Source organism: Suricata suricatta, chromosome 15, assembly GCF_006229205.1.
Source record: "Suricata suricatta isolate VVHF042 chromosome 15, meerkat_22Aug2017_6uvM2_HiC, whole genome shotgun sequence".
Lineage (NCBI taxonomy): Eukaryota > Metazoa > Chordata > Mammalia > Carnivora > Herpestidae > Suricata > Suricata suricatta.
Window position 1 is genome coordinate 45,243,893 of NC_043714.1, and position 22,720 is coordinate 45,266,612.

At 38.8% G+C, this 22,720-nt stretch overlaps 1 protein-coding gene across 1 annotated transcript in view; it reads right to left on the minus strand.

Moving 5' to 3' along the window:
• The window catches only part of UBR5 (ubiquitin protein ligase E3 component n-recognin 5), a 138,427-nt gene that overhangs the window by 21,752 nt on the left and 93,955 nt on the right, over positions 1-22,720 (minus strand). Inside the window, exons 27-45 of the mRNA XM_029923310.1 lie at positions 19,950-20,047; positions 18,639-18,787; positions 18,022-18,113; positions 16,773-16,919; positions 16,531-16,649; positions 16,326-16,452; positions 16,108-16,237; positions 14,422-14,582; positions 14,065-14,304; positions 9,078-9,201; positions 8,366-8,477; positions 7,119-7,250; positions 6,352-6,609; positions 5,567-5,835; positions 5,185-5,396; positions 2,321-2,551; positions 1,783-1,856; positions 438-610; positions 226-339 (exon numbers count right to left, since the gene is read on the minus strand). Coding sequence (XP_029779170.1) covers positions 226-339; positions 438-610; positions 1,783-1,856; positions 2,321-2,551; positions 5,185-5,396; positions 5,567-5,835; positions 6,352-6,609; positions 7,119-7,250; positions 8,366-8,477; positions 9,078-9,201; positions 14,065-14,304; positions 14,422-14,582; positions 16,108-16,237; positions 16,326-16,452; positions 16,531-16,649; positions 16,773-16,919; positions 18,022-18,113; positions 18,639-18,787; positions 19,950-20,047 — 2,962 coding nt within the window. The remainder of the gene's footprint in view (positions 1-225; positions 340-437; positions 611-1,782; positions 1,857-2,320; positions 2,552-5,184; positions 5,397-5,566; positions 5,836-6,351; positions 6,610-7,118; positions 7,251-8,365; positions 8,478-9,077; positions 9,202-14,064; positions 14,305-14,421; positions 14,583-16,107; positions 16,238-16,325; positions 16,453-16,530; positions 16,650-16,772; positions 16,920-18,021; positions 18,114-18,638; positions 18,788-19,949; positions 20,048-22,720) is intronic.

Here is a 22,720-nt window from a genome sequence, read left to right on the forward strand (position 1 = left end):
CTTACAGATGAAGTCACCTGACATAAAACGAGTTAGTGTCAAGGCAGGCTAGTGACGCTGATGGAATTATGAAATTATATGGAATTATGTCATAAAGCAAAGTTTCTGATACTTCCATGATTTGAGGCAACACGATATTCTGGATTAATGCATTTCCAAAACTCTAGATACTGGGATAAGTTCTCACTCACAAATCTTATATTGTGAAGATTTTTACTATCTTACCTCAAGGCAGTTTCTATCCACTGTAACCTCCATTAAGCATTTCCCACTACTGGCAGACGAAGAATAAAGACCCTGACTTGGACGTCCAAAAAGATCCTCCTTTCTAGCGTTTGGCTGAAATTTTAACAGAAATATTCTAGTTACACTGAACGCTTAAAAAAAAAAAAAAGCAGTTAAAAAGAAACCGTAGAAGACTAGTTTATTGAGATCACCTGCAGCAGGTGGGGCTGGTCAGCCAAAGGGATGGCTTCAGCCAGAGGCACCTCAAACGGATTTGGGGGTATGCAGCCGAGGAACGTCATGGAGTCTGAGCGCCGGAAGAATGGGTGGTTTTGACCCGTTTCTGCAGGAAGAGAGTCATCATCCTTATCATTCAAAGTAGCACCTAAACATAAGGAGATAAAGTGTGTGATTTTTAGAAAAAATTAGTTACTGAGGAAGAGTAAAAGAAGCTTAATCTGCTCAATCTGAAATTCCTGTTCCCTCGTTATGAAATTTTAATGCCATTCAAAAAGTCTAAAATTTTGATAATTATTTTTAGGGGACAATAAAAAATATTAGCAGTTTAAAGTGATTACAATGGCAAATTCTATTAGGTGTATCTTAACACAACAATAAAACTTTTTACGAAGTATTAGGAATACAAATATCGCTTCACTTTCTACTGGACAGACATTTCCCCTTATCTCTCTGTCTCTCTCCAGAGATTCAGACCTGAATACAGCTAGATTCCCAGGCACATTCAAGATGTGGCTCACTGAGGATTCTAAATGGAGGAGATGGTCAGGAACTGAGATCTGAGCATTTGTTTACTTGTTAAGTTCTGTTTCTACAAGACAGAAATGTCTGGGCATCTCATTCATCTCAACATGAAGTCAGCACAAGAACAGCATCTCCCTTAATGTAAGAAAACTTTGGACAGTAGGCTTACAGTATATGCTGTGAAAATAGTGAGCTATGGCTGGGTTTTGAAACAAAAGCAGTTACATCAGTCCTTTCCCTGGGATGAATAAAAGTACTAGTTGATAATAAGAAAGAGGCAAGAGGACACATTTTTTAAATTCCACTTGAAAGAATAGCTAAGAACTATAAAGAGACTGCAGAGGATCCCAAAATTTTTCACGTTTGGGATATTTTCTTTTTATTGCATTAACTGTTAAAGGTTTTCATATTTGGGAGTTATAACTGGTATTTCTCATTTTCTTGACTAAATATATTTTGCACCCATATCAATAAAGGTTCTGCTAAGACTACAAAAAATGTAGTACTTACACACTTAAGAATAAAGGTAAACGTAAAACTAAAATGCAAAAGGTACAAAACCAGGAAAAATACTGTTAACAAGTTCATTACATTTGTTTAATTCATCTTATTTATGAAGCAAGTAATGCAAGAATATAAAAGGAAAAATGGACAGAAAAATGAAAGAAATGGGACATAGAGAAGAAAAGAGAAATTCCCACCCAGACAGAAAATAATGAAGTTAAAAAGCTTGAAGGGGAAATACTGAGGCAGCCATTTCTTGAAGTAGGATTAGCAGATTTTCTGTACACTAACTTTGATTGGTGTCATCATCATTTTCATGTTCTGAATCTTCATTATCAATACCCAGTTCCAAGAGTTCTCGTGTCCTTTAAAAAGACAAGTGAGTCATTTTACATGAAGTATGGAGCAAAGGTGATAGGAACTACAAGCAAAAAAGCACTGAAAAGGTCAGTTAAGTATCTAGCCAATTTCAAACTCTGTGGCCGTTTTAGACTCTGGGAATGGTAGACTGACCAGCCAAATATACTACTATTACAAACAAGGCTCAAGAAAAGCAAAAGGATGATCACATTAAGAAATAACAGAAAACATGACAATCTCAGGCCTAAAGCTTAACTAAATTCATAGGTTTCCTGTTTTAAGTGAGGAGCAGCTACGGAGGAGAAAGGTTGAACAGACTCAAACCCACTTTCCCAAATGAAACATTCCTATGCGATTTTCTCTTTAGTCACACTGTTCTCTACACTCCCAAAATCAGCTGATATACTAAGAGAGACCACACTGAGCAAATAAGTATTTCCTAAACTAATCTCACAGCAAGTATGGCTACCTTTTGCGTTCCAGTTGAGGTGTATCCAATGTTGTCTGCTGATTCATTGCTTTAATCCAATATATAAGGGCTTGAAAAACATATGCCACATGCTTCAGTGAGCAAACATCCAAAACCGGAAGAACATCCGAGTGCTCATCATTATGAGACCGCATTAAAGACAGTGCATAATTCAGGAAGTCCCCTCGAGCCGACATCATTCCTTGACGGGCACTAAGCAATGTGGCACGACTGTAGGAGTAAAAAGAAATGAAAATCTTGAAAAAAAAGAACACAAATGTGAAACTTACCACTACCATACATATGCAAAATTAGGAATTGAGACTCCTAATCCTAATCCATAAATAAATACTCATTAACCCTGTGACTCTACTTTAGAGATGAAAACATTGTGCATGATTTACTGTCCTGTATGTTTATATAGGAAAGGAATTCTGGCATCCTTTAGAAATGGACAAGGAACTCCTTCCCTAAAGATAATGGTTCTCAAACTTCAATGTCTTATTAAAATCTCCTGGAGGCCTTGTTAAGACAGATTGTCTTGTCCCCACCTCCACAGTTTCAGTAGGTCTGGGGTAGGCCCCCAAATCTATATTCTAACAAGCTCCTAGGTGATGTAGATGCTGTTCACACTTTGAGAGCCACTGTCTAACATGATACCAAAACAAAAGGAACAAGAAAACACAGATAGCACTAGTCTTTACCAAAATTAAAAACTTATGTACTTCAAAGGACACCATCAAGAAAATGAAAAGAAACACAAAAGAGGACAGAATTTCCACAAATCATATATCTGATAAGGAACTTAAAAATACAGAAAATGTAAGGAACTCATACAACTCAATAACAAAAAGACAAGCTAATTAAAAAATGGACAAAGGATCTAAATAGACATTTCTCCAAAGAAGATACACAAATGACCGATAAGCCCATGAAATGATACGTATCATTTAGCCACTAGGGAAATGCAAATCAAAATCACAATGAGATACCACTTCACACCTACTAGGATGTTTACAATAAGAAACAAAACAAAACAAAAACAGCTAGTAACAGGTGCTAGCCAAGGATTTAGAGAAATTAATGGCCTTACACACTGCTACTGGGAATGTAAAATGATGCAGCAGCTCTGGCCGCTCTGGAAAAGTCTGGCAGTTGCCTGAAAGTTTAACAGAGTTACCGTATGATCTAGCAATTCCACAACTAGGTATATAATCCAGAAAAACTGAAAACATGTCTATATAAAAACCCATACACTTATACTGACAGCTACATTATTCACAAGAGCCAAATGGATGAAAAACCCAACTTAAGAATGGATAAAACTGTGGCACATCCATACAATGAAATATTATTAGGAAGTAATGTATTGACTGATAATGCTAAACCTGATGAACCTTAGAACTATCATGCTAGGTAAAAGAAGCTAGGCACAGAAAACCACATATTTATTGTATGATGCCGTCTATATGAAATGTCCAAATTAGGCAAATTTATAGAGACCAAGAGTAGATCAGTAGTTGCTTAGAGTGGGAAGGTAGGGGAATATGAGAGATGACTACTAATAGGTATTTTTGTGGAGATAATAAATATATTCCATAAATGTGATGATGGTTGTACAACTCTGAATATATTCAAAAGTATGGAACTGTACATGAATTACATCTCAATAAGGCTATTATATTAGAGTAAGAGCCACAGTGAGCTAAAGGGAGAAGAACCCTGTCACCAACCTAGATCTATTATCAGAACTCTGTTGTTCGGGAAGTGACTGGCCTTATAAAGCAAGGCTTGTGCCTATTTGTGGAGCAGGCTTCCTAGGACAGGAAAGCAGAGGCCTCCCAAGCAGTCCAGATCTCTCTGCCAAGCATTCAATTTTGCATTATAAACATCTCCACCAAATTCTCTCCCAGCTCCTCAGTATTTTCAAAAGCCATGTATGTCCATTCTACTGCTCTAGATTTTTCTCCTCATTTTCCTATTAGTTATTCAGAATCGAAGTCTAGCTGCACATTCTGCCTCCTCCTGCTCCATCCCTCAACAAGGCCCTCAATTCTGTTAGAAGACTTCAACGCTTCTCTCTCTCCTCCTTCCTGGCCTTCAACTGCCCTACACTAATAAATCTATGACCTTTCAACGGTCAAGTCCAACCATTATCTTATTAAGGTTCCTAAGCAGTCTCCTAGGCCCTTGTCTTTCCCTTGTTATGATCCTTCCAAAGCAGCAGAGTAATATCACCTGAGCCAAAGCTAGAACCAAATGCTAGGACTTGGAACTCAGGTGCGGGGTGCTCTGACTACATGGCACAGCCCCACTGCTCCAGTGTTCAATGTCTGGGCTAATTCCTACTCCTGAAAAAGGCCATTTTATAACTGAAAGAAAGAAGACAACAAATACATAAAGAAATATACTTTATATACAACTCAACAAACTGGGGGATGTAGAAAAAGAAATTTGATTTGAAGAAACCAAACAACAACTCTGGTAATCAAATATTCTTTCCTCTTCCCAAATACAAAATGCATTCATACTTAATCATGGTCAAAATAAGTCTTCTCTAAATACATGCCTTTCAAGGGACTGGGGGCGGGGGGAAGCTTGGAGGATAATGAAACAAGGAGGGAGATCACCTACTTCAAAAGTGAGAAGTATTTAGTATCAGATTCCTAAAATATGAATGAATTTTGAAAAACAGCTTGGATTATAACTAACTTAATCTGCTTCATCTACACAACAATTTAAAAAGAAGTAATAACACTTGCCATCTTCAAACCAAAGTGAGGTCTATGTAACAGCAATCAAAAAGCTCTAACTTTCTGGAATAAAGCGCTCTAACACATAAGCATATATGAAGAATTTCATACCGTCTGCCTTCAAGGGTTCGTAAACTAGCCTCTTCTCGTGCAGTCATCCTCTCTCTTCGAGCTGAATTCTGAGAAGCGTGAAGAGGATGGTTTGGATGTCCCGGATCACCAGCAGATGCTAATGCAGAACCATAACGTAATTGAGCTTCAGTAGAATCCATAATACTGACCATCCAGTTCCAAGTGGGAATAAGCTTTTCTTCTACATAGTTCTATGAAGACCAAACTAAAATAGTTAAAACTATCCAAATAAAGTTAAATTTGATATATAGTAGTATTCTATAAACATTTAAATATCTGTAACATTAAGTCCAATTACACTGGAATTCTCACAAGTAGCACCCCAAAATTTATTTGGAGTAACTTTTCAATGTTTTCATACCTGTAAGTTTACTGCATCTTGATAAGTCAATTTCACAGCTGCTGGAATCTGCGAGTACACTAGGTGGTTATACTTGGGAATAAGGCCCATCAAGTCTGAGATCTGTCTGATAACAATGCTGTAAGCCCGGGCTAAACTGCTCGCAGATGTCAGGTAGCTGCTGGCATTACTGGCTTCCAAGGCGGCGGCGGCGGCGGCGGCACTTGTGCTAATGGTACCACTCCGGCGTAAATTTGAAGGATCGATATAAATCAGTCCTGCTGAACTTGCTACAAAGAAAGAAGGACAACCACAATAAGCTGTTAGATGCTAACTGTGTTTCTCTAGCACTGTCTATATTTAAATAAGCTAAAAGATCACTGAGCAAAAACCTTGGGTCTTTAAACCACACTAATTTAAGGGAGGGACAAGAATTGCTAGAATGTTCTCAACCACATGTAATTTTGCTGTTGCCACCGCCCAAAGAGGGGACATTTGGCAATGTCGATGGACAGTTTTTGTTGTCACAATAGGTGGGGGGGAGACTGCTACTGGCATCTGGTGCACAGGAGTCAGGGATGCTGCTACACCCCCTACAATGCACAAGCACAAAGGATTATTCGGCCCAAAGGAGCAATGGTACAGAGACTGAGAAACCTTGACTTAAGCATTTGTAAATACTGTTTATGTATTTGAACTCAGCAAAATAATAAAGAGCTATTATGAAACTACTTAATTTGCCTAGATGTACATAATTTTCAAAAGCTATTTAAGCACGTTTAAGGACACCGCGTTTTCAGACTTGCCTGCTGGTGTGGATGTGCTGGAAGGGGCCGTGCTGGCCGCCCGCTGGTGCTGGGTGTTGCGGACAGCCCACTGCATGGACCGGGGAGCCTGGGCAGCGCCGTTCGCGTGGGAGCTATTCGTGGTTCTCTCTAATGGCTCATCGAGCATAAAGGTCTCCTGTTCTATGTCATCGCTCTGACTACTGCTGCTATCAGAATCACTGGAGTCATTTGATTGCGAATCATCTTCAGAAAAGAAGGCAGGAACACTGCTCGCACCTAAATTTATTATTTTTAAAACCAAAATCAATGTCACTTTGTTGATAAATAAAACTACAGTATACTCCTTCATTCAGGAAAATATGCATATATTATACAGAATGCCAGGCTACAGTCAATAGTCCACAAAACCCATCATTAAAATAGTTTAATTACTGGGGTGCTGGGTGGCTCAGTTGGTTGAGCATCCAAGTTTTGATTTTGGCTCAGGTTATGATCCCAGGGTCGTGGGATCAAGCCACGTGTTGGGCTCCACACTGGGCATGGAGCCTGCTTAAGATAATTTCTCTCTCTCTCTCTCTCTCTCTCTCTCTCTCCTCCACACCTCCTTCTCTCTGCCCCTTTCCCCAGCTCATGCATACTTTAAAATGAGGGAAAAAGGATAAAGTTATAAATAGGCTTAGCCACCCATCGTACAAATTGTAAGGAGTAAGTTTAGCCATTTCATGCTGAATATAAATATGGCCTTAGTTTAAGCAAGCAAGCCAGATAAGGAAAAGGTAACATACCTGCTTCTGAGCCAGCGGTTGCTGCTGTGACAACACTTCTACGCCCACTAGCATTATCTTGGTTGCTATGGTTACTTTCACTGTCACTTTCTGTTTCAGCTGCTGCTAACAAGTCCAACTCCATGTCACTCCCTAGGAAATATATTTAAAAATAAGGAGGAGGGAAAAAACACAAGCCCACTGTGGAAAAGACAGGGTCTAATAAGCCAGAGTACCCTAAGTTATGAGGGGAGTGGGGCAAGGAAAAGTGATTATTACTACAGTAAGCATAACTGCCTGCTCAGAAAGAGAAAAATGACCAGGCCAATTATAGTCCCCAGTAGACTATTACACAGCAATTCAAAAGCTGTTCTGCACAGCCTTAGGTAAAAAGGGTTGGACAGGAGAACTTCCACCACTGGCCAGCTCTGGGCTGGAACCCCTGGCTCCATTTTCCTGATTTACATATTGGGATTCCAAAAGGGGAAGAAAGCTAAAAAGGTCTATGTAAACATCATCAAAACAAAATTATAGATATTAAATATGTGCAGTTTATTGTATGTCAATTATGCTTCAATAAAGATGACCTCCAGAAAGTCTATCCAATGGCTACTAGTAAGAATGGTTATGATGGTAGCAAGAAGGCCAAAATGATTGGGGGGGGGGGGCACAAAAAAATTACACATCCGATATGTAAGAGGCATGCATGGAGATGGGGAGGCACAGGGAAGGCTGAAAGTAAAAATAAAAACCGTCAGGTCAGGTCCAGGTAGGATTGTGGGCCATTTGTTTTTCTTTGCTCTAATTTGCAAATGTTTTTTAAGAAAAGAGAAAGTCAGGGGAGCCTGGGTGGCTCAGATTAAGCGTCCATCTTCAGCTCAGATCATGATCTCACGGCTCGTGAGCTTGAGCCCCATGTCCAGCTCTGCGCTGCCAGCCAGAGCCTGGAGCCTGCTTCAGATTCTGTGTCTCCCGCTATCACTGACTCTCCCCTGCTCATGCTCTCTCAAGAGTAAGTACTCATTAAAAAAAATCTTTTAAAAAAATAGAGTAAAGAAAAAGGATACACTATTTTTTACACATATCAATATATATGAGCATACATGTATGTATACAGCTGCTTCCTAAAATTTTGAGACACGCTACAGAATCCCTAGGCTGAAAAAACATGTTGAACATTATAGTCAAATGGGGCTTTTCTCTGTACTGATACCCTTCAAGGTACCCGACGCACTCATACTGAAGAATTTCTCCAGTAACCTGCATACCGTCTTCATCATGCTCATCATGCTGTCCCTCCGCCTCAGCGTTCTCTTCCCCATGCTCTTCCTGTTCATCGTGATGATCCTCTTCTCCGGCCACACCCTCCACCACCTCAACCTAAATCCAGAATCTTATTTGTAGACAATCAAAGTACATAATAAACCCGCATCTCTACCAGTGTTCCTCCACCGCAATTTGTAAACAAACATACAAGGATCCCGAACTACTGCAAATATTAACACTTAGGACTTTGAAAATCGTTGGCCAGTGACAACTTGCTATCAAAAATTATGTTGCATATCCTAAAGTTTGTGATTATTGTCCATATGCAGAACCTTAAAATTAATAGTTTAACAATTGGATGGGAAGTGTATGTTTTTTTAAACTTCCACAGTATAAAATTTACCTAATGAAGATGCAGTATCCATTCTGCCTTCAAATACATTGCACAAAACTACGAAAACCTTTTTTTAACATTGAGGATATCTTTTCTATTAACCCTAAGTAAAAGCAAGCTTATGTTTCCAATTTCATATTATCCAGTAAATCAAGGATTTCAAGTATTTTTAACATGATGTCTAACTATGAATGAGAACATATAACAAAACTCTAAAGGCTAGAAGCAAAAACATATAATGGTAGTAAACTACTATGAATAAAACTTCTTCCCTCCCAAATAAAAGCATCTCGTCTACCAGTTAAAACAATTACAGCCACCTCTTCCACGTCGGCTGAAACAATGTCATCCTGTTCTTCGTCTCTGCCCCGGACAGGCTGCGACTGGCTGATGCGCCGCTGCTGTGGGTTCCGGATGATGTACGAGGCCTGCGACGGGCTGGAGCTGTGGGGGACCGGGGGCGTGAGGCGGCGCGGCCACGCGGCGCGCCCAATGCTCTCGGCGTCACTCGGTGTGGCCCACTTGCTGGGATGCTATTTTAAATCTGACCCAGAAATCCTTGGAAGCCACCAATAATTAATCCAAATAGATCAGAAAATATGGACCCCCAAAGAAATGAATTTTACCATATTTAACTTAGAAATCTCAGAATTGTTTTTACTTTTCCATAAGTCATTTCATATTTGTTAATGCGTGTACTAACGCACATGAGTCCTTCCCACTGAAATGCTCTCCAGGGAATATTTTTCCTTCTCCGCTGCTTTCAATACCAACAGTCCTCAACTTCCACATGCTCCAACAGTAGCATTCATCCATTACGAAGTGTGGTAGTAAGTACACTTATTACAACTAATCTACTCTTTTAAGAGATCTGATATAATCTACTTTACATCAGCTTATGAACCACTGACTTGTGAGTAGAGGGAAGGCATTAAATTAAAAGTATGAAGTTGAGGGGTGCCTCTGACTGTGGCTCAGGTCATGATCTCATGGTCCGTGGGTTTGAGTCCTGCGTTGGGCTCTGTGTTGACAGCGTGGAGCCTGGAGCCTGCTTGGATTCCGTGTCCCCCTCTCTCTCAGCCCCTCCACCACTTGCACTCAGTCTCTTTCAAAAATAAAAACATTTACCCAAAAAAAAAAAAAAAAAAAAAAAAAGGTATGAATTTGAAAGTAGAATCGTAACAAAAGGTGGGTGGCCAAAAAGTTCCACTTCCCTAAAAATCTGCCTTGGAAACAAACAGCCAAGAAAAGGCAGATTCCTCCATTATAAAAGGAAGGGGAGAAGGAAAGAATGCAGCTTCTATGCAGGTCAGAGATCAGAAGATGGTTGCTAAATAATCCTATGACCGACGAAGGAGTTTACATGGGTCCTGCTCTTTCCCCACCGCAGCTGCTCTTAGAAATAACACTCAAGCCAGTTACGCATGAAGAATCCACGGAGACACTCCACCTTCCACCACACAAGAGTCTCAATATGGCATTCAATACTAGAAATTTAAGTAACTGGTTCTTCACAGAGCGGAGTACAAAACATATGAGGAAGCTAAAAGAAAATCTGAAGAGATAAAAAGGGTATTTCCACCCAAGATTTCAATATTTCCAGTATTTAAAAAATGTCAACACTGTGTGAAGCCATAATTAATTAGTATTCCTTAAAAAAAGAAAAAAAACCCACCCTGGAACAAATATCCACGAGATCTATCATCCCCTCAAAGAACTTTAAGGAGTCATGCACTTAGTATGTATACTACTAATAATACTCAAAATATACCCCCCAGTATTCTTCACACCACGACTCAACTTTTTTCCCAACCACTGTGTGGTTCCTGGCACCACCGCAGTCCTGAAGCCCAGTCTAACAGTTGTTAAAGTGCTTCCCAGTTTTGGGAACTTCCAGTTCCAGGAATTTGCCAAACTGAAGAGAAAACCCTCTTGGTGTACAACACCTAAATACACTAGATTAAAAAACGTTTTTAAATATTTTTTAAATGTAATGTTTGTTTATTTTGAGAGAGAGAGAGAGAGCACGCGAGCAGGAGACAGGCAGAGAGAGAAACACACACACAGAATCTGAAGCAGCCTCCAGGCTCTGAGCCGTCAGCACAGAGCCCGACACAGGGCTGGAACTCACAAACTGTGAGATCATGACATGAGCAAAAGTCGACACTCAACCAACTGAGCCACCGAGGCACTCCTACACTGGATAAAATACTAAAAAACAAAGCACAACTATCCTGGTGATAAAGGGAAACAATCATACTGAATAATGTCTCTGAGGCAAGAAGGGTTCCAAGGAGCCACAGATTTCACAGGAGACAGTCTGGGGTATAAAAAGCAAAATAGCAAGGTATAGCATAGAAATCTCCTCTTCTGTCCCCCTCACATACATAGAGCCAAACATAAATTGGGAAAGGGCAACCGATTTCCAGAGACTTGCCTATCTATATCAGCCATGGCTGGATGAGAGCAGGAAAAGTGTCTCTTCAGAGAACTTGTTGTTGTTTATCTCTGAAAGAAGGAGAGAGCACGGTGGGGCAGGGGCAGAGAGAAAGAGCATCTGAAGTGGGTTCCATGCGAACAGAGTCCAATGTGGGGCTCGAACTCTTGACTTACGAGATCACGACCTAATCCAAAGTCAGACACTTAACTGAAGAGCCACCCAGGTGCCCCTCTTCAGGGGACTTCTAATTACAAACCTGCACTCATGAAACTTTAGGACTGCAATTTGCACTGTGAGGTACAGTGGGTTTGTGATGATTAATCCAAAGCCTCAACACTTTCAGTAAGCACCAAACAGCAATTATCTCCCCCTACTCTGACATCTAATATTCAGGAATATAGGAAAAAGGAAAATATCTGTCTAGAATTATCTCTAAATATCTTTAAATGTTCATTACTGTACAACCTTGGACAAGTTACCTAACTTCTCTGAGACTCATATTCTTCACTTTTAAAATTAGGATGATAGGGGCGCCTGGGTGGCTCAGCTGGTTAAGCGTCTGGCTTCAGCTTAGGTCATGATCTCACGGTTCATGGGTTCGAGCCCCGCATCAGGCTCTGTGCTGACAGCTAGCTCAGAGCCTGGAGCCTGCTTCAGATTCTGTGTCTCCCTCTCTCTCTGACCCTCCCCTGCTCGCACGGTCTCTCTCTGTCTCTCAAAAATAAATAAAGAACATAAAAAAATATATAAAATAAAATAAAATTAGAATGATAGTGGTTATCTAGGAGTTATTGGGAAGATTAAAACAGGGAATGCATTTCCAATGCTTAAAGTTCCTAGGTTTATACTAAAATTTCAGTTAACAGTTTTTGTATGAGACATGGAAAACAGAGAAACCGGTTAATTAGTAAGGACATTAAGACTTTTAAAGACGTGAAGGGAAGAAACAGAAAAGCAAAAATACTAAACTCAAAATTTTACACTCAGTGGAGTGATTTATACCATCTACCATCCTACACAAGGGAAATCGCAGAGACTAGTCAAATGTGTACTTTTTATTTAAGACATGCTTGGAACACTGATCAAAATACACCCTTACGGGTGAAGGAGTAATTGTACCGTATTATAATGAGGGACTTTTACAATATATCAACAATTGTAGAAAACATTACGCTATTATCTTTCTTGATGATTCAATGAGATCTCCTTCTGGGAAGACATGACCCACTGATTCAAGAATCTACCAAGGGGGATAAAGTGAAGAGCAGAGCTGAAGAGTGAACAATACTTAAATAAACAGCCTAAGAAGCAGAGCAAAGGGACACAAAAATCTTAATACTTAGTAAGAACAGGCTGATGGGCACTATTTAAAGAGATCACCCCAAAAATCTATTCAACCGATAAAAAGTGTTTATGTTCTTGAACATAAACACAAAGTATTACCACTTAACTAGCCAGGGGGCTCCTCACAGTGTATCAGGCTCAGGAGCCATCATACGGTACCCAAGCAGATTTTGCCAACAGATAATCGCTGGATAATGGGTATATTTAGCAAGTCTGAAAATATGTAGCTTGATTCGTAACCATTTCCAGCAAATCCTGAAAGTCTATCAGTGACAAGGCTACCATGAGAAAGCTTTGACAGACAAACCTGGGTTTAGATTTCAGGGTCTCCTAGGAGACCTGACAGTAAAGGAAAAGCTAGGACACACACTGGCACCTGGAATAATGAGAACAGCGAGAGCAGGTACCGAACACATCAACTTGGACAAAACCCGGGAATGAAGTCTAGGGAAAGTGTGCTAAATATACTAAGGCAGACCTTCCTTATCAACACAGATGTTTTCCAGAAAAGAAAAAGAGGGTCTTTAAGTCCCAAAGATCTTCATTAAACTTCATTATGATTACACAAATTAACAAAATCAGACGTGAGAAAACCAAGTAAACAAAGTTTGCCAAAGATCACTATACCCTTGCAACTCAAAAGCATGACCCCTAAACCAGCACCATCGGCTCTACCTGAGAGTTTGTTAACAAATACGGAACTTCAGGCCCCGCCCAGACCTCCAAAATCTGCCCCTGTATTTTAATAAAATCCCCAAGTAATCTGCATGCATATTTAATCAATCACTGTGCCACTGAGACACCAAAACGTTTCAGTTTCTAAGCCTTCTGACTCAGCAAGCTTACGGTCTAGTTACCAATGGGAAAGATGAGTAAGATTTAAAAATAAATAATCCTGTAACTAGAAACATTTAGTTAATGAATTGCTTTAGCTCTCTCCTAGATAATACGGTTGTTATTGAGAATAACAAGCTGTCCCCTCCCCCAGGCAGGAAGTCTGAACTTTCTTACCAGATTACTTTATTGGCATAATAAAAATAGTGCTTTTCCAAACGAAAAATAAAACCAACAACTATAAGGCTATTACCTTAGATATGTAGACACAATGTATAATTTTTATTTTATTTATTTAAAAAGACTTTTTAATGTATTATTTTTGAGAAAGAGAGACAGCATGAGCAGGGGAGGGTCGGAGAGAGAGAGAGAGAGAGAGACACAGAATCCGAAGACAGGTTCCAGGCTCTGAGCTAGATGTCAGCACAGAGCCCGACGCAGGGCTCAAACACACAAACCGGGAGATCATGACATGAGCCAAAGTCAGACGTTCAACGGACTGAGCAACCCAGGCACCCCAAATGTATAATTTTTAAAGTGCTCTCAAAGGTTGCAAACAAAATAAAATCTTTACCATTTGTTACACAAATGATCACAGACACAGCCAGAGCGCTTAAAGAAAGGTTTAGTAAGCCAAACATGACATTTCCAGAGAATTAATCAGAATCCATTATCAGGTAGAACTTTACCTGCTCGACTGATCAGAGGACGGCCGTGGTGGCAGCGGTTCCACGGAGAACAACTCTTCACTGCCCTGCATGGCATCTATGCTGGTACTCGCCAGAGTGAAAGGTGCAGTTGGGCGAGCGATCCCCATCCTGACAGGAACAATCAGAGACTCTGCTACATTGCACAATTCTTCTACAGCATAAGGTAGTAGTGCCTGGAACACACGCTTGCATTTTCCAATTGGCTGCGGAATAAAGTTGCTAGAGCCAAAGGAAAAAACAGGAATCTTTTAGGAGTCTTTTCATACAATGGTATCATTATCACAAAATAATGTGTGTCAAATGATATAAAAGCTCAAATTAAAAAGGACGTCTTACTTTTTCTTCTTGGATGAAGCCATTTCCACACTAAGAATGACAAAAACTCTTGCCACTGACCGCAAAAACCTCATTGTCACAGCAATAGCTTCTTCTCTACGTCCAGGTGTGTACTTGTTTTGGAGTTCTTTCACTAGCGTACCTAGTAGAGTATCTAAAAGCTTTAAAATTGTAATCATTCTATTAATCTTGAGACATCTCTTAAGATGTTTGGATATTTACAAAGTAAAAAGTTCTAACACTTTTTCAATATTGCCATTTCATAATAAAAATCTCAAAATAAATTTAACCAAAACATTTCTAGTATCAATAATTAATTTATGCCACATGCCTACCATGTCTTTGACCTACAGTAGGCTTCAAATGTCTGACTTCCTTCTAGTTTGTTCTATGTAATCACATATAGAAAAATAATAAATATATCAAATCAGAAAAAGAATAATTTCTCTCCTTATAGGGTACATATTGAAAGCAAAGTAGTTTCAAATATTTATATTATAAAATCATAATCAAATCCTCTCACTTAACCATTATTATTGTTGCTTTCTGGTCTTATTTCTATTCATCATCATTAATTACAAAAAACATCCAATTTCAGGTTATTTTGGAGTTTTTATTTTTTTAAACATTAAAAAAATTTTTTTTAATGTTTTTTTATTTATTTTTGAGAGACAGAGAGGGACAGTGTGAGCAGGGGAGGGTCAGAGAGAGAGGAAGACACAGAATCTGAAGCAGGCTCCAGGCTCTGAGCTGTCAGCACAGAGCCCGATGTGAGGCTCGAACCCACGAACCATGAGATCATGACCTGAGCTGACGTCGGATGCTTAACCAACTGAGCCACCCAGGCGCCCCTATCTTGGAGTTTTTCAATGTTACTTAAAAATAATATTTCTAACTTGGTGCTTTACATTTCAGCAAGTGGCTGGGCTATAATTGGATTCAATAATCTACTATTGGATCCATCAAGTGTTTCATTTTTATATTTCTTATTATTCTATAACATGGGTTTTTTTCTCATATCACAAATTATTTATGTTACATTGAAGGGCACTGATTTTTTTTCTTTTAAATGTTTATTTTTGATAGAGAGCGAAAGGGAGGGGTAGAGGAGGAGGAGGGGGGGGGACAGCGGATCCAAAGTAGGCTCCGCACTGACAGTAGAGAGCCCAATGTGGGGCTCAAACCCATGAATTGTGAGATCATGAGCTGAGCTGACATTGGACACTTAACCAACTGAGCCACCCAGGTGCCCCAGAGGGCATGGATATTCCGATGGCTTGTGATATTATTGCCAAGTTGTTTTCTAAAAATACCAAATGCAATGCCACCCCATCAGTGTCTGAATGTGTTCTTTTCCCCATAACCTCACCAGCACTAGGTTTTATGATTTATATTCTTTTCTAATTTCACAGCAAAAAAGAGTACTTAAAAAATAAACACTTATACGGAGTTAATTTTGAACACTGCTCCATACATTTTTATATAATTTGTATTTTTAGCACATTTTAGGATTTTTGTTTAGAATGAAAGGAGTTTCTGCATTAACTGAGATATTTAAGTCACCTCCCAAATTCCAGTCCGCTGAATGTACTGTTTAATTAGACCTTATCAGTACTTAGGAGGTTGGATTAATAAAATTATGGGAAACTAACTCAGAAAATGTAAATACACATCCAAAGAACTTACCAAAATATCTGCTGTACACTTGACTATAAGGCAATGAGTGAAACAGTCCAGCCGAATGGTGCCACTTTGCTGATTGAGGTAAACTTGCTCTTCTGGCAAAAGATGGCCTATCCTACTGCTGGCACTGAGACTTGAGGGGGAAGGAAAGACAGTGCATGTAATCATCTACATTAACATGAGGAATACATACATCTAAAATCTATTTAATGAATACATACGGGTCTTTATTCTCCTGTGACCCAAACATAATCATAGATTTCAAAGCATTCCAGTCCTGTAGAACACGCTCTAATGCAAGCTGGGCAAACCTTGGGGGCTCTAAATCATGATCAGGCATATCTGAATCTAAGCAGAAAAACAGTGGGTAAGACACAAATAAATAAAATGCTTTTCATATGGGTCATAACCGTCAGACTCACCCACCTTCAGGATTGGCTGTTTTTCTATTACGATCCTCCCTGATCCGAGGAGGTCTGTACTGGCAGTGCTCTACTGTCTGCCTGGCAACTGTCTGCACTAAAAACAGTAAGAGGTGCTCTCCCCTGCAAAACGGAACGTCGCTGTGAGCAAGGAGAGGAGGAGGGCTACTTAGTGCCCACTCCCCGCTTAGTGCTATGCTTTTCAGTTTGTCCTTAAAAAAAAAAAAAAAAAAAAAACCCACTTGCCTGCTGTTTGGCAGAGTGACCAGATTAGTGGCAGTGAGTAGGCGATACAGTAGATCAAGACGAGCAGATTTCTGTCCAGCAATTAGAGTTTTACACTTACATTTCTCCCAACAATCACAATAGGCTGTTGGTGATGTCCGTTTCAGTCTAGAAAGAATTCATACACAAGTACAAAAACCAAAATTAAAAACAGAAACACACAAAGACCTCTATTGATTTCATGGAGGTATAACTTATTGACACCAGACAGAACGCTTGTTAATTTTTAAACGCAAACTTAAACTTAAAGCATACTTAACTGGAAGTATTAGTTAGTGGCATGAAGTCTACAGAGCAACTCTCCTGGAAAGAAGGATCTTGTAATGACTTGAGTATAGTCACCTCCTCTAAAATGTCTTCCTTAATTCCTGATGGGGTCCTCCTTACATGCATCTAATGAGCCCTAAAACCCTTACGAGCAGATGTTTCTTGCTTCTGTCCTCTGATAGGTCTGTAAACCCTATGAGGACAGAGACTCTCTTGTCCACCATCAATGCGAGCATCTAGTGTGTGACAGCGCTTAGTAAGCAATCAATGAAGAGATTATCACTTTTAGCTGTTTAAACTAAGGAAGAAACAGTATTAGCCCAAGTTCTTAATAAAAGTTTAATAAAATTTTAATAGAAATCATAAGTATCAATGAAATATATATAAACATTTTCTACTTGTCCAGTATAATCATTTATTTTAAAGCACAACAGATGGTTTTTACATACCAATTCTCCGTTAACTACAACATCTACATATGTGTAGCACTATTAGAGCTGATGTCCCTGCTGAGACTGTAAGGCACCACAATGTTCACACTGCAGTATTTTACTGCTTCTTATGTCTGTGAAAACTAACACACTAGCCATGGTGACGCTACTGCTGGATGGAAGGTTATTACATTCACTTTAAGAAGTAAATAAAGCACAGGCCAAACATTCACCATTATTCACTTAACACCTGCAGTGATTTCCTGCTAGGAGACCCTACTGCAGACTGGGGCTAGAGAATACAGACAAAAGCAAATGAGAAACATTACAAAGTGCACTTTATTTAAGTCAAGAACCCCATTTTCATACATAAACTGTTTTAAACAGAACTTGAGAAAACCTTACGCTTCCTGAATAATGAAATAAAACATTAACTTGGTAAAGGTTATTTTAATACAGCAATATGAATTTAAGCAGTTTATATTATTAAAGAAAATGAGAATTGTACTCACTTGCAATCATGACCTTTATGACAAACTCTTGCACATTCTGTACAACAACAGAGTGACTCAAGCAAGCCACAAGTTCGACACTCAAAAATATCCTACAATTAGAAGGATTTATTTCTTACAAAAAGATATAATGTACATCTCATTATCTTAATTATTTCTAGTTCTTTTTTAAGTCCTTCACAATGAAAACAGCAAAGCTAATGTGCTCTGGAAACAAAGAATCATAAATGGGTACAGCAAATATACATTTTATAATATACAAATGGAAATCAAATATTACCAGTAGGGCAAAAGTCATTCGTATCACCACCCCCAAAAAAGTATTATCGTTATAAAATCTGTATCAAGAGCTCTGATTCAAATTATACTACTAAATGAGGTTTTCTACTTTTTGTGTTATCTCATAACTAATTTAATGATCATCTCCTTTGCCTCACTTATTTGAGAATAAAACTTACTTTTCTTTGAAGAACTTAATAACTCAGAATAAAAGGAAATATCAGACTTGGAATTCCAGAGCTAAGAACTATAACTATACTTCTAGTAATGGTTAAAGGGGAGAAAAGAATAGAATGCCCCAAGAAAGCGTAAATACAGAGAAACACACAATCGCCTACCTGGTTAATGTGCTCTGCTCCAGTCCATGTAAAACTGCAGGTATCATTACAACATAACACATACAAGGGTGAGTCATCAGGGTTGGTACCTGATGGGCAAACCATTCCCATAAATACATCTTCCTCTTTTTCACTTGAGGATACTTCAGCTAAAAAGATTAAGAACACAGTAGTTCATACACCAAGAAAGGCCTTAATCACAACCAGCTACTGCTTTCCTCACATGCAGAAGCTCTAACATTTACATAGTCCAGATCAAAACTACTATATATGAAGTTTAAAAACGAATATACAGGGTGCCTGGGTGGCTTTTGGTTGGGCGTCTGACTTCGGCTTGGGTCATGATCTCATGGTTAGTGAGTTCGAGCCCTGCATCAGGCTCTGTGCTGACAGCTTAGAGCCTGGAGCCTGCTTCAGATTCTGTCTCCATCTCTCTGTCCCTCCCCGCATACACTCTTGTCTCTCTTTCTCTCTCTCAAAATAAACATTAAGAAAAAAAACCTGATATACAAATCCAGTCACTTCTGGTGCAAAGTAAAGCAAATTGTAATTATATCATAACCACATGACAACAATACACCACACATCATCAACACACAGCTCTACATTATGCAGTTAAGATTCAAGTTCCAGCTCTATTTAATGAATTATAGACAGTCACATAAATTTTATAGTCTTTTAAAGGCTGAGTGCAGGAACTGATAGTCCTCTTTTCTATTAAGCAGGAATTCTAAGTCAGAAGGAAGAACAGTAAGACAACTGGCCTATTATTTCTATTAATGTTTATCATTATCACCAGTTAACCACTGACAGGTTCTATCAGTAACCCATCTTTATTTTCAAATTTCAAAAGATTAGTCATGGGACACCTGGGCTGCTAAGTTGTTTAAGCATCTGACTCTTGATTTCGGGTCAGGTCATGATGTCACTGTTCGGGAGATTAAGCGCTGCACTGCGCTCTACACTAACAGCACAGAGCCCGCTTGGGATTCTCTTTCCTTCTCTCTCAAAATAAACAAACATTTTAAAATGCCATTATGTTATCCATTATGCAATTTTCTTAAAATTTAAAAACTTATACCAGCTGCTTTTTGGTAGGAAGACTGAAAATAAAATACACTTGAAAAAAGTACAAACATGAATTTTACACACACACACAAATACACATACACAAAAGCATTATCTTGACAGCTTCTACTCAGTTATTTCACACAGAAAAAAATTAGGTTTGAATAATTGTATTCTATATGGTGAAGAGAATCTTTTCCAATTAAAAAATAAGGAACTCTTTTAGGACCTGTAATAAATTACCTTTCGCAATTTTCTGGGCGGTTTCTAAGATGGTAATTGCAGCAGGATAAGCTCGGCCACTCACGGCGGACATAAATGGGGTCATCCCTCTCGCATCCCTAAAACAAGAAAAGTTGTGCATAAAAACGTTAACTCTCAATTATTTTTTTTGATTATTAAAGAAATGTATGTTCAAGATGAAGAAAAAAATAATTTTGTTGTTGTATTAAATAATGTCTACCACTCAAAGAAAATCTGTGGTGGTCTCTTCTAGTCTCATATCACCCCATGTAAAAAAGCAAGCCACCTCTCTAAGAATCCTTGTCTCTCACCCATGCTCTCCTTTCTTGATCTTAGTGACACTAAAGAATAAATCGGCTCTAGTGTCAAACTAATATTTTCTAGATGTGGGGATGATAATAGGCTCTATCTCATACAATTATGATGAAGATTAAATCATTACTTAAAAGCTTTTTATCTGCTTAGCAAATAAATGGAGTCAATTAACATTAGCTACTATTTTTAAGCTATGTATTTTCTCTTTAAAATGTACCTTCATTATTCTTCACTAAATTTCTATTCCCTCCCTGGTCCATTGCAATTCCCAAAATTTAGTCCTCAACAACCTGTGCCTCTCTCTCTGATCCAACAAAGCAACTACCACCTCCATCATAATGACAGAGTTCCAACATCTACACGTGCTTACTTGGTAAGTCTCCTTAGAATCTTCAAGGGATACTGCACTTAAAATATCTAATAACAAAAATCACCTTTCTCCTCCAAACCCGCTTTCTAGCTGACTTATGTCAGCCAACAGCATCACTGTTACACGGAACTAAGACAAAAAATTTGGAGCTGGGGGAGGGGGGGTCACAGAATGCTTAAAATGGAAATAATGAATTTTTAAAAATCCTTCATCTTAATCACACACAAACATGCATCCCCATCAGAGCCATGCTCTCAAATTAGGATTCAGTGCTCTGAAGTATTCTCCTAGTACTTTATATATTGTCAAATACAATTAAAGAAAGAACCTTTTTTAACAGTCATCTGTATGGTAACCAATTTCCAGTTACACCACTTGGAAAGTTTTATTAGCAACTCCAGGAAATTCTCCTATATTTATAATATAAAAAAGGAAACAAATGAACAATAATATGCTTATTACCTAATGGGCAAAAAAGCTTTGCCTTTCCTCTGATTTGTTTCAAAACTGTCATTGGTAATACCAGTTTATTAATAGAATGATGTATTCCGTGTTTTCTAAATAGTTCATGTATTTTCTCAGATATGGGGTTGGAGGAAAGCAACTATTGAAAAGGCACTAAAATAAGGACTGGTGAACTAGAAATGCACTGCAGAAATGCAATGAACTTTCAGACACCACCAAATGACTGAACAAAGATAATATCCTTAAAAACACCAAAAATAGAAACTAAAAATGCGGGGCACCTGGGTGGCTCAGTTGGTTAAGCATCCAGCTTCGGCTCAGGTCATGATCTCACGGTTCGTGGGTTCGAGCCCTGCATCAGGCTTTGTGCTGACAGCTAGCTCAGAGCCTGGAGCCTGCTTCAGATTCTGTGTCTCCCTCCCTCTCTCCCTCTTTCTCTCTCTCCCTCTCTCTGACCCTCCTCTGCTCGTGCTCTTTCTCTCTGTCTCTCAAAAATAAATAAAAAACATTAAAAAAAAATTTTTAAAGAAACTAAAAATGCAACTGAGGGAACAAAAATGGGAAGATATACCTTTCTAAACACAAAGAAAGTACTTGTATATATACCATCTTTATCTATGCATCAAACCACTAATGTAAGCTTCTTCTGCAATAATAACTCATTTCCAATTCAGTGACTTACTTTTACTTAGTAATTGTAAGTTCATAAATTGTTATGACCTAAGATTAAACCAAAATCTCCTTGCCCTTAGTAACAAAAAACTCAAAACACCTTCTCGTACTTAAATATGGAAGGTGGCTTAAGGGTGATGCCTGGAGCCTCAGTTCTGGAATTAAGACATGGACCATGGTTGGGATTCCAGCTGTGCCACTCGCTAGTTTTGTGACCCTGAGTAGGTTAATTAACCTTTAAGGCCATTTCTTCAAATATAAAATGAGAATATTACCTACTCCAGATGGCTACTGCTAGAACTGGAAGAGTTAATCTAAGTAGAGTTTGACACAGATCAGAACTTTTATAAAAACGCTTATTATTGGGATGCCTGGGTGGCTTAGTCGGTTAAGCGTCCGACTACAGCTCAGGTTCATGATCTCACAGCTCGCGAGTCTGAGCCCTGCATCGGGCTCTGTGCTGACAGCTCAGAGCCTGGAGCCTGCTTCGGATTCTATGTGCCTCCCACTCTCTCTGTCTCTCAATAATAAATAAACATTAAAAAATTTTTTTGAATGCATATTATTATGAGTTTTGTAAAGGAACATAAACAATCACATTGAAAGCAGAGCTATACTCTGTCAATGGTTAGTGAATACTTGCCACACAATACTTATCAAAAACTGCATCATCTCACTATGATTTTGCAAGCCCAAAAATATTTCCAAAGAAACCATCAGAATCATCCAGAGAGTTTTTAGCATACCAATTCCAGGCCCCACCCAGACCTACTAAGTCATACTTCTAGTGCAAAGTTTGGGGAAGAATCTGTAATTTTTGAAGTTCTTCAGGTGACAATGATGGGATTTATGAATTCACATTTGGGAGTAACTATGCTGTGATTAATATATATATATATATATATATATACACACACACACACACACACACCTCCTGATCAAGTTCACA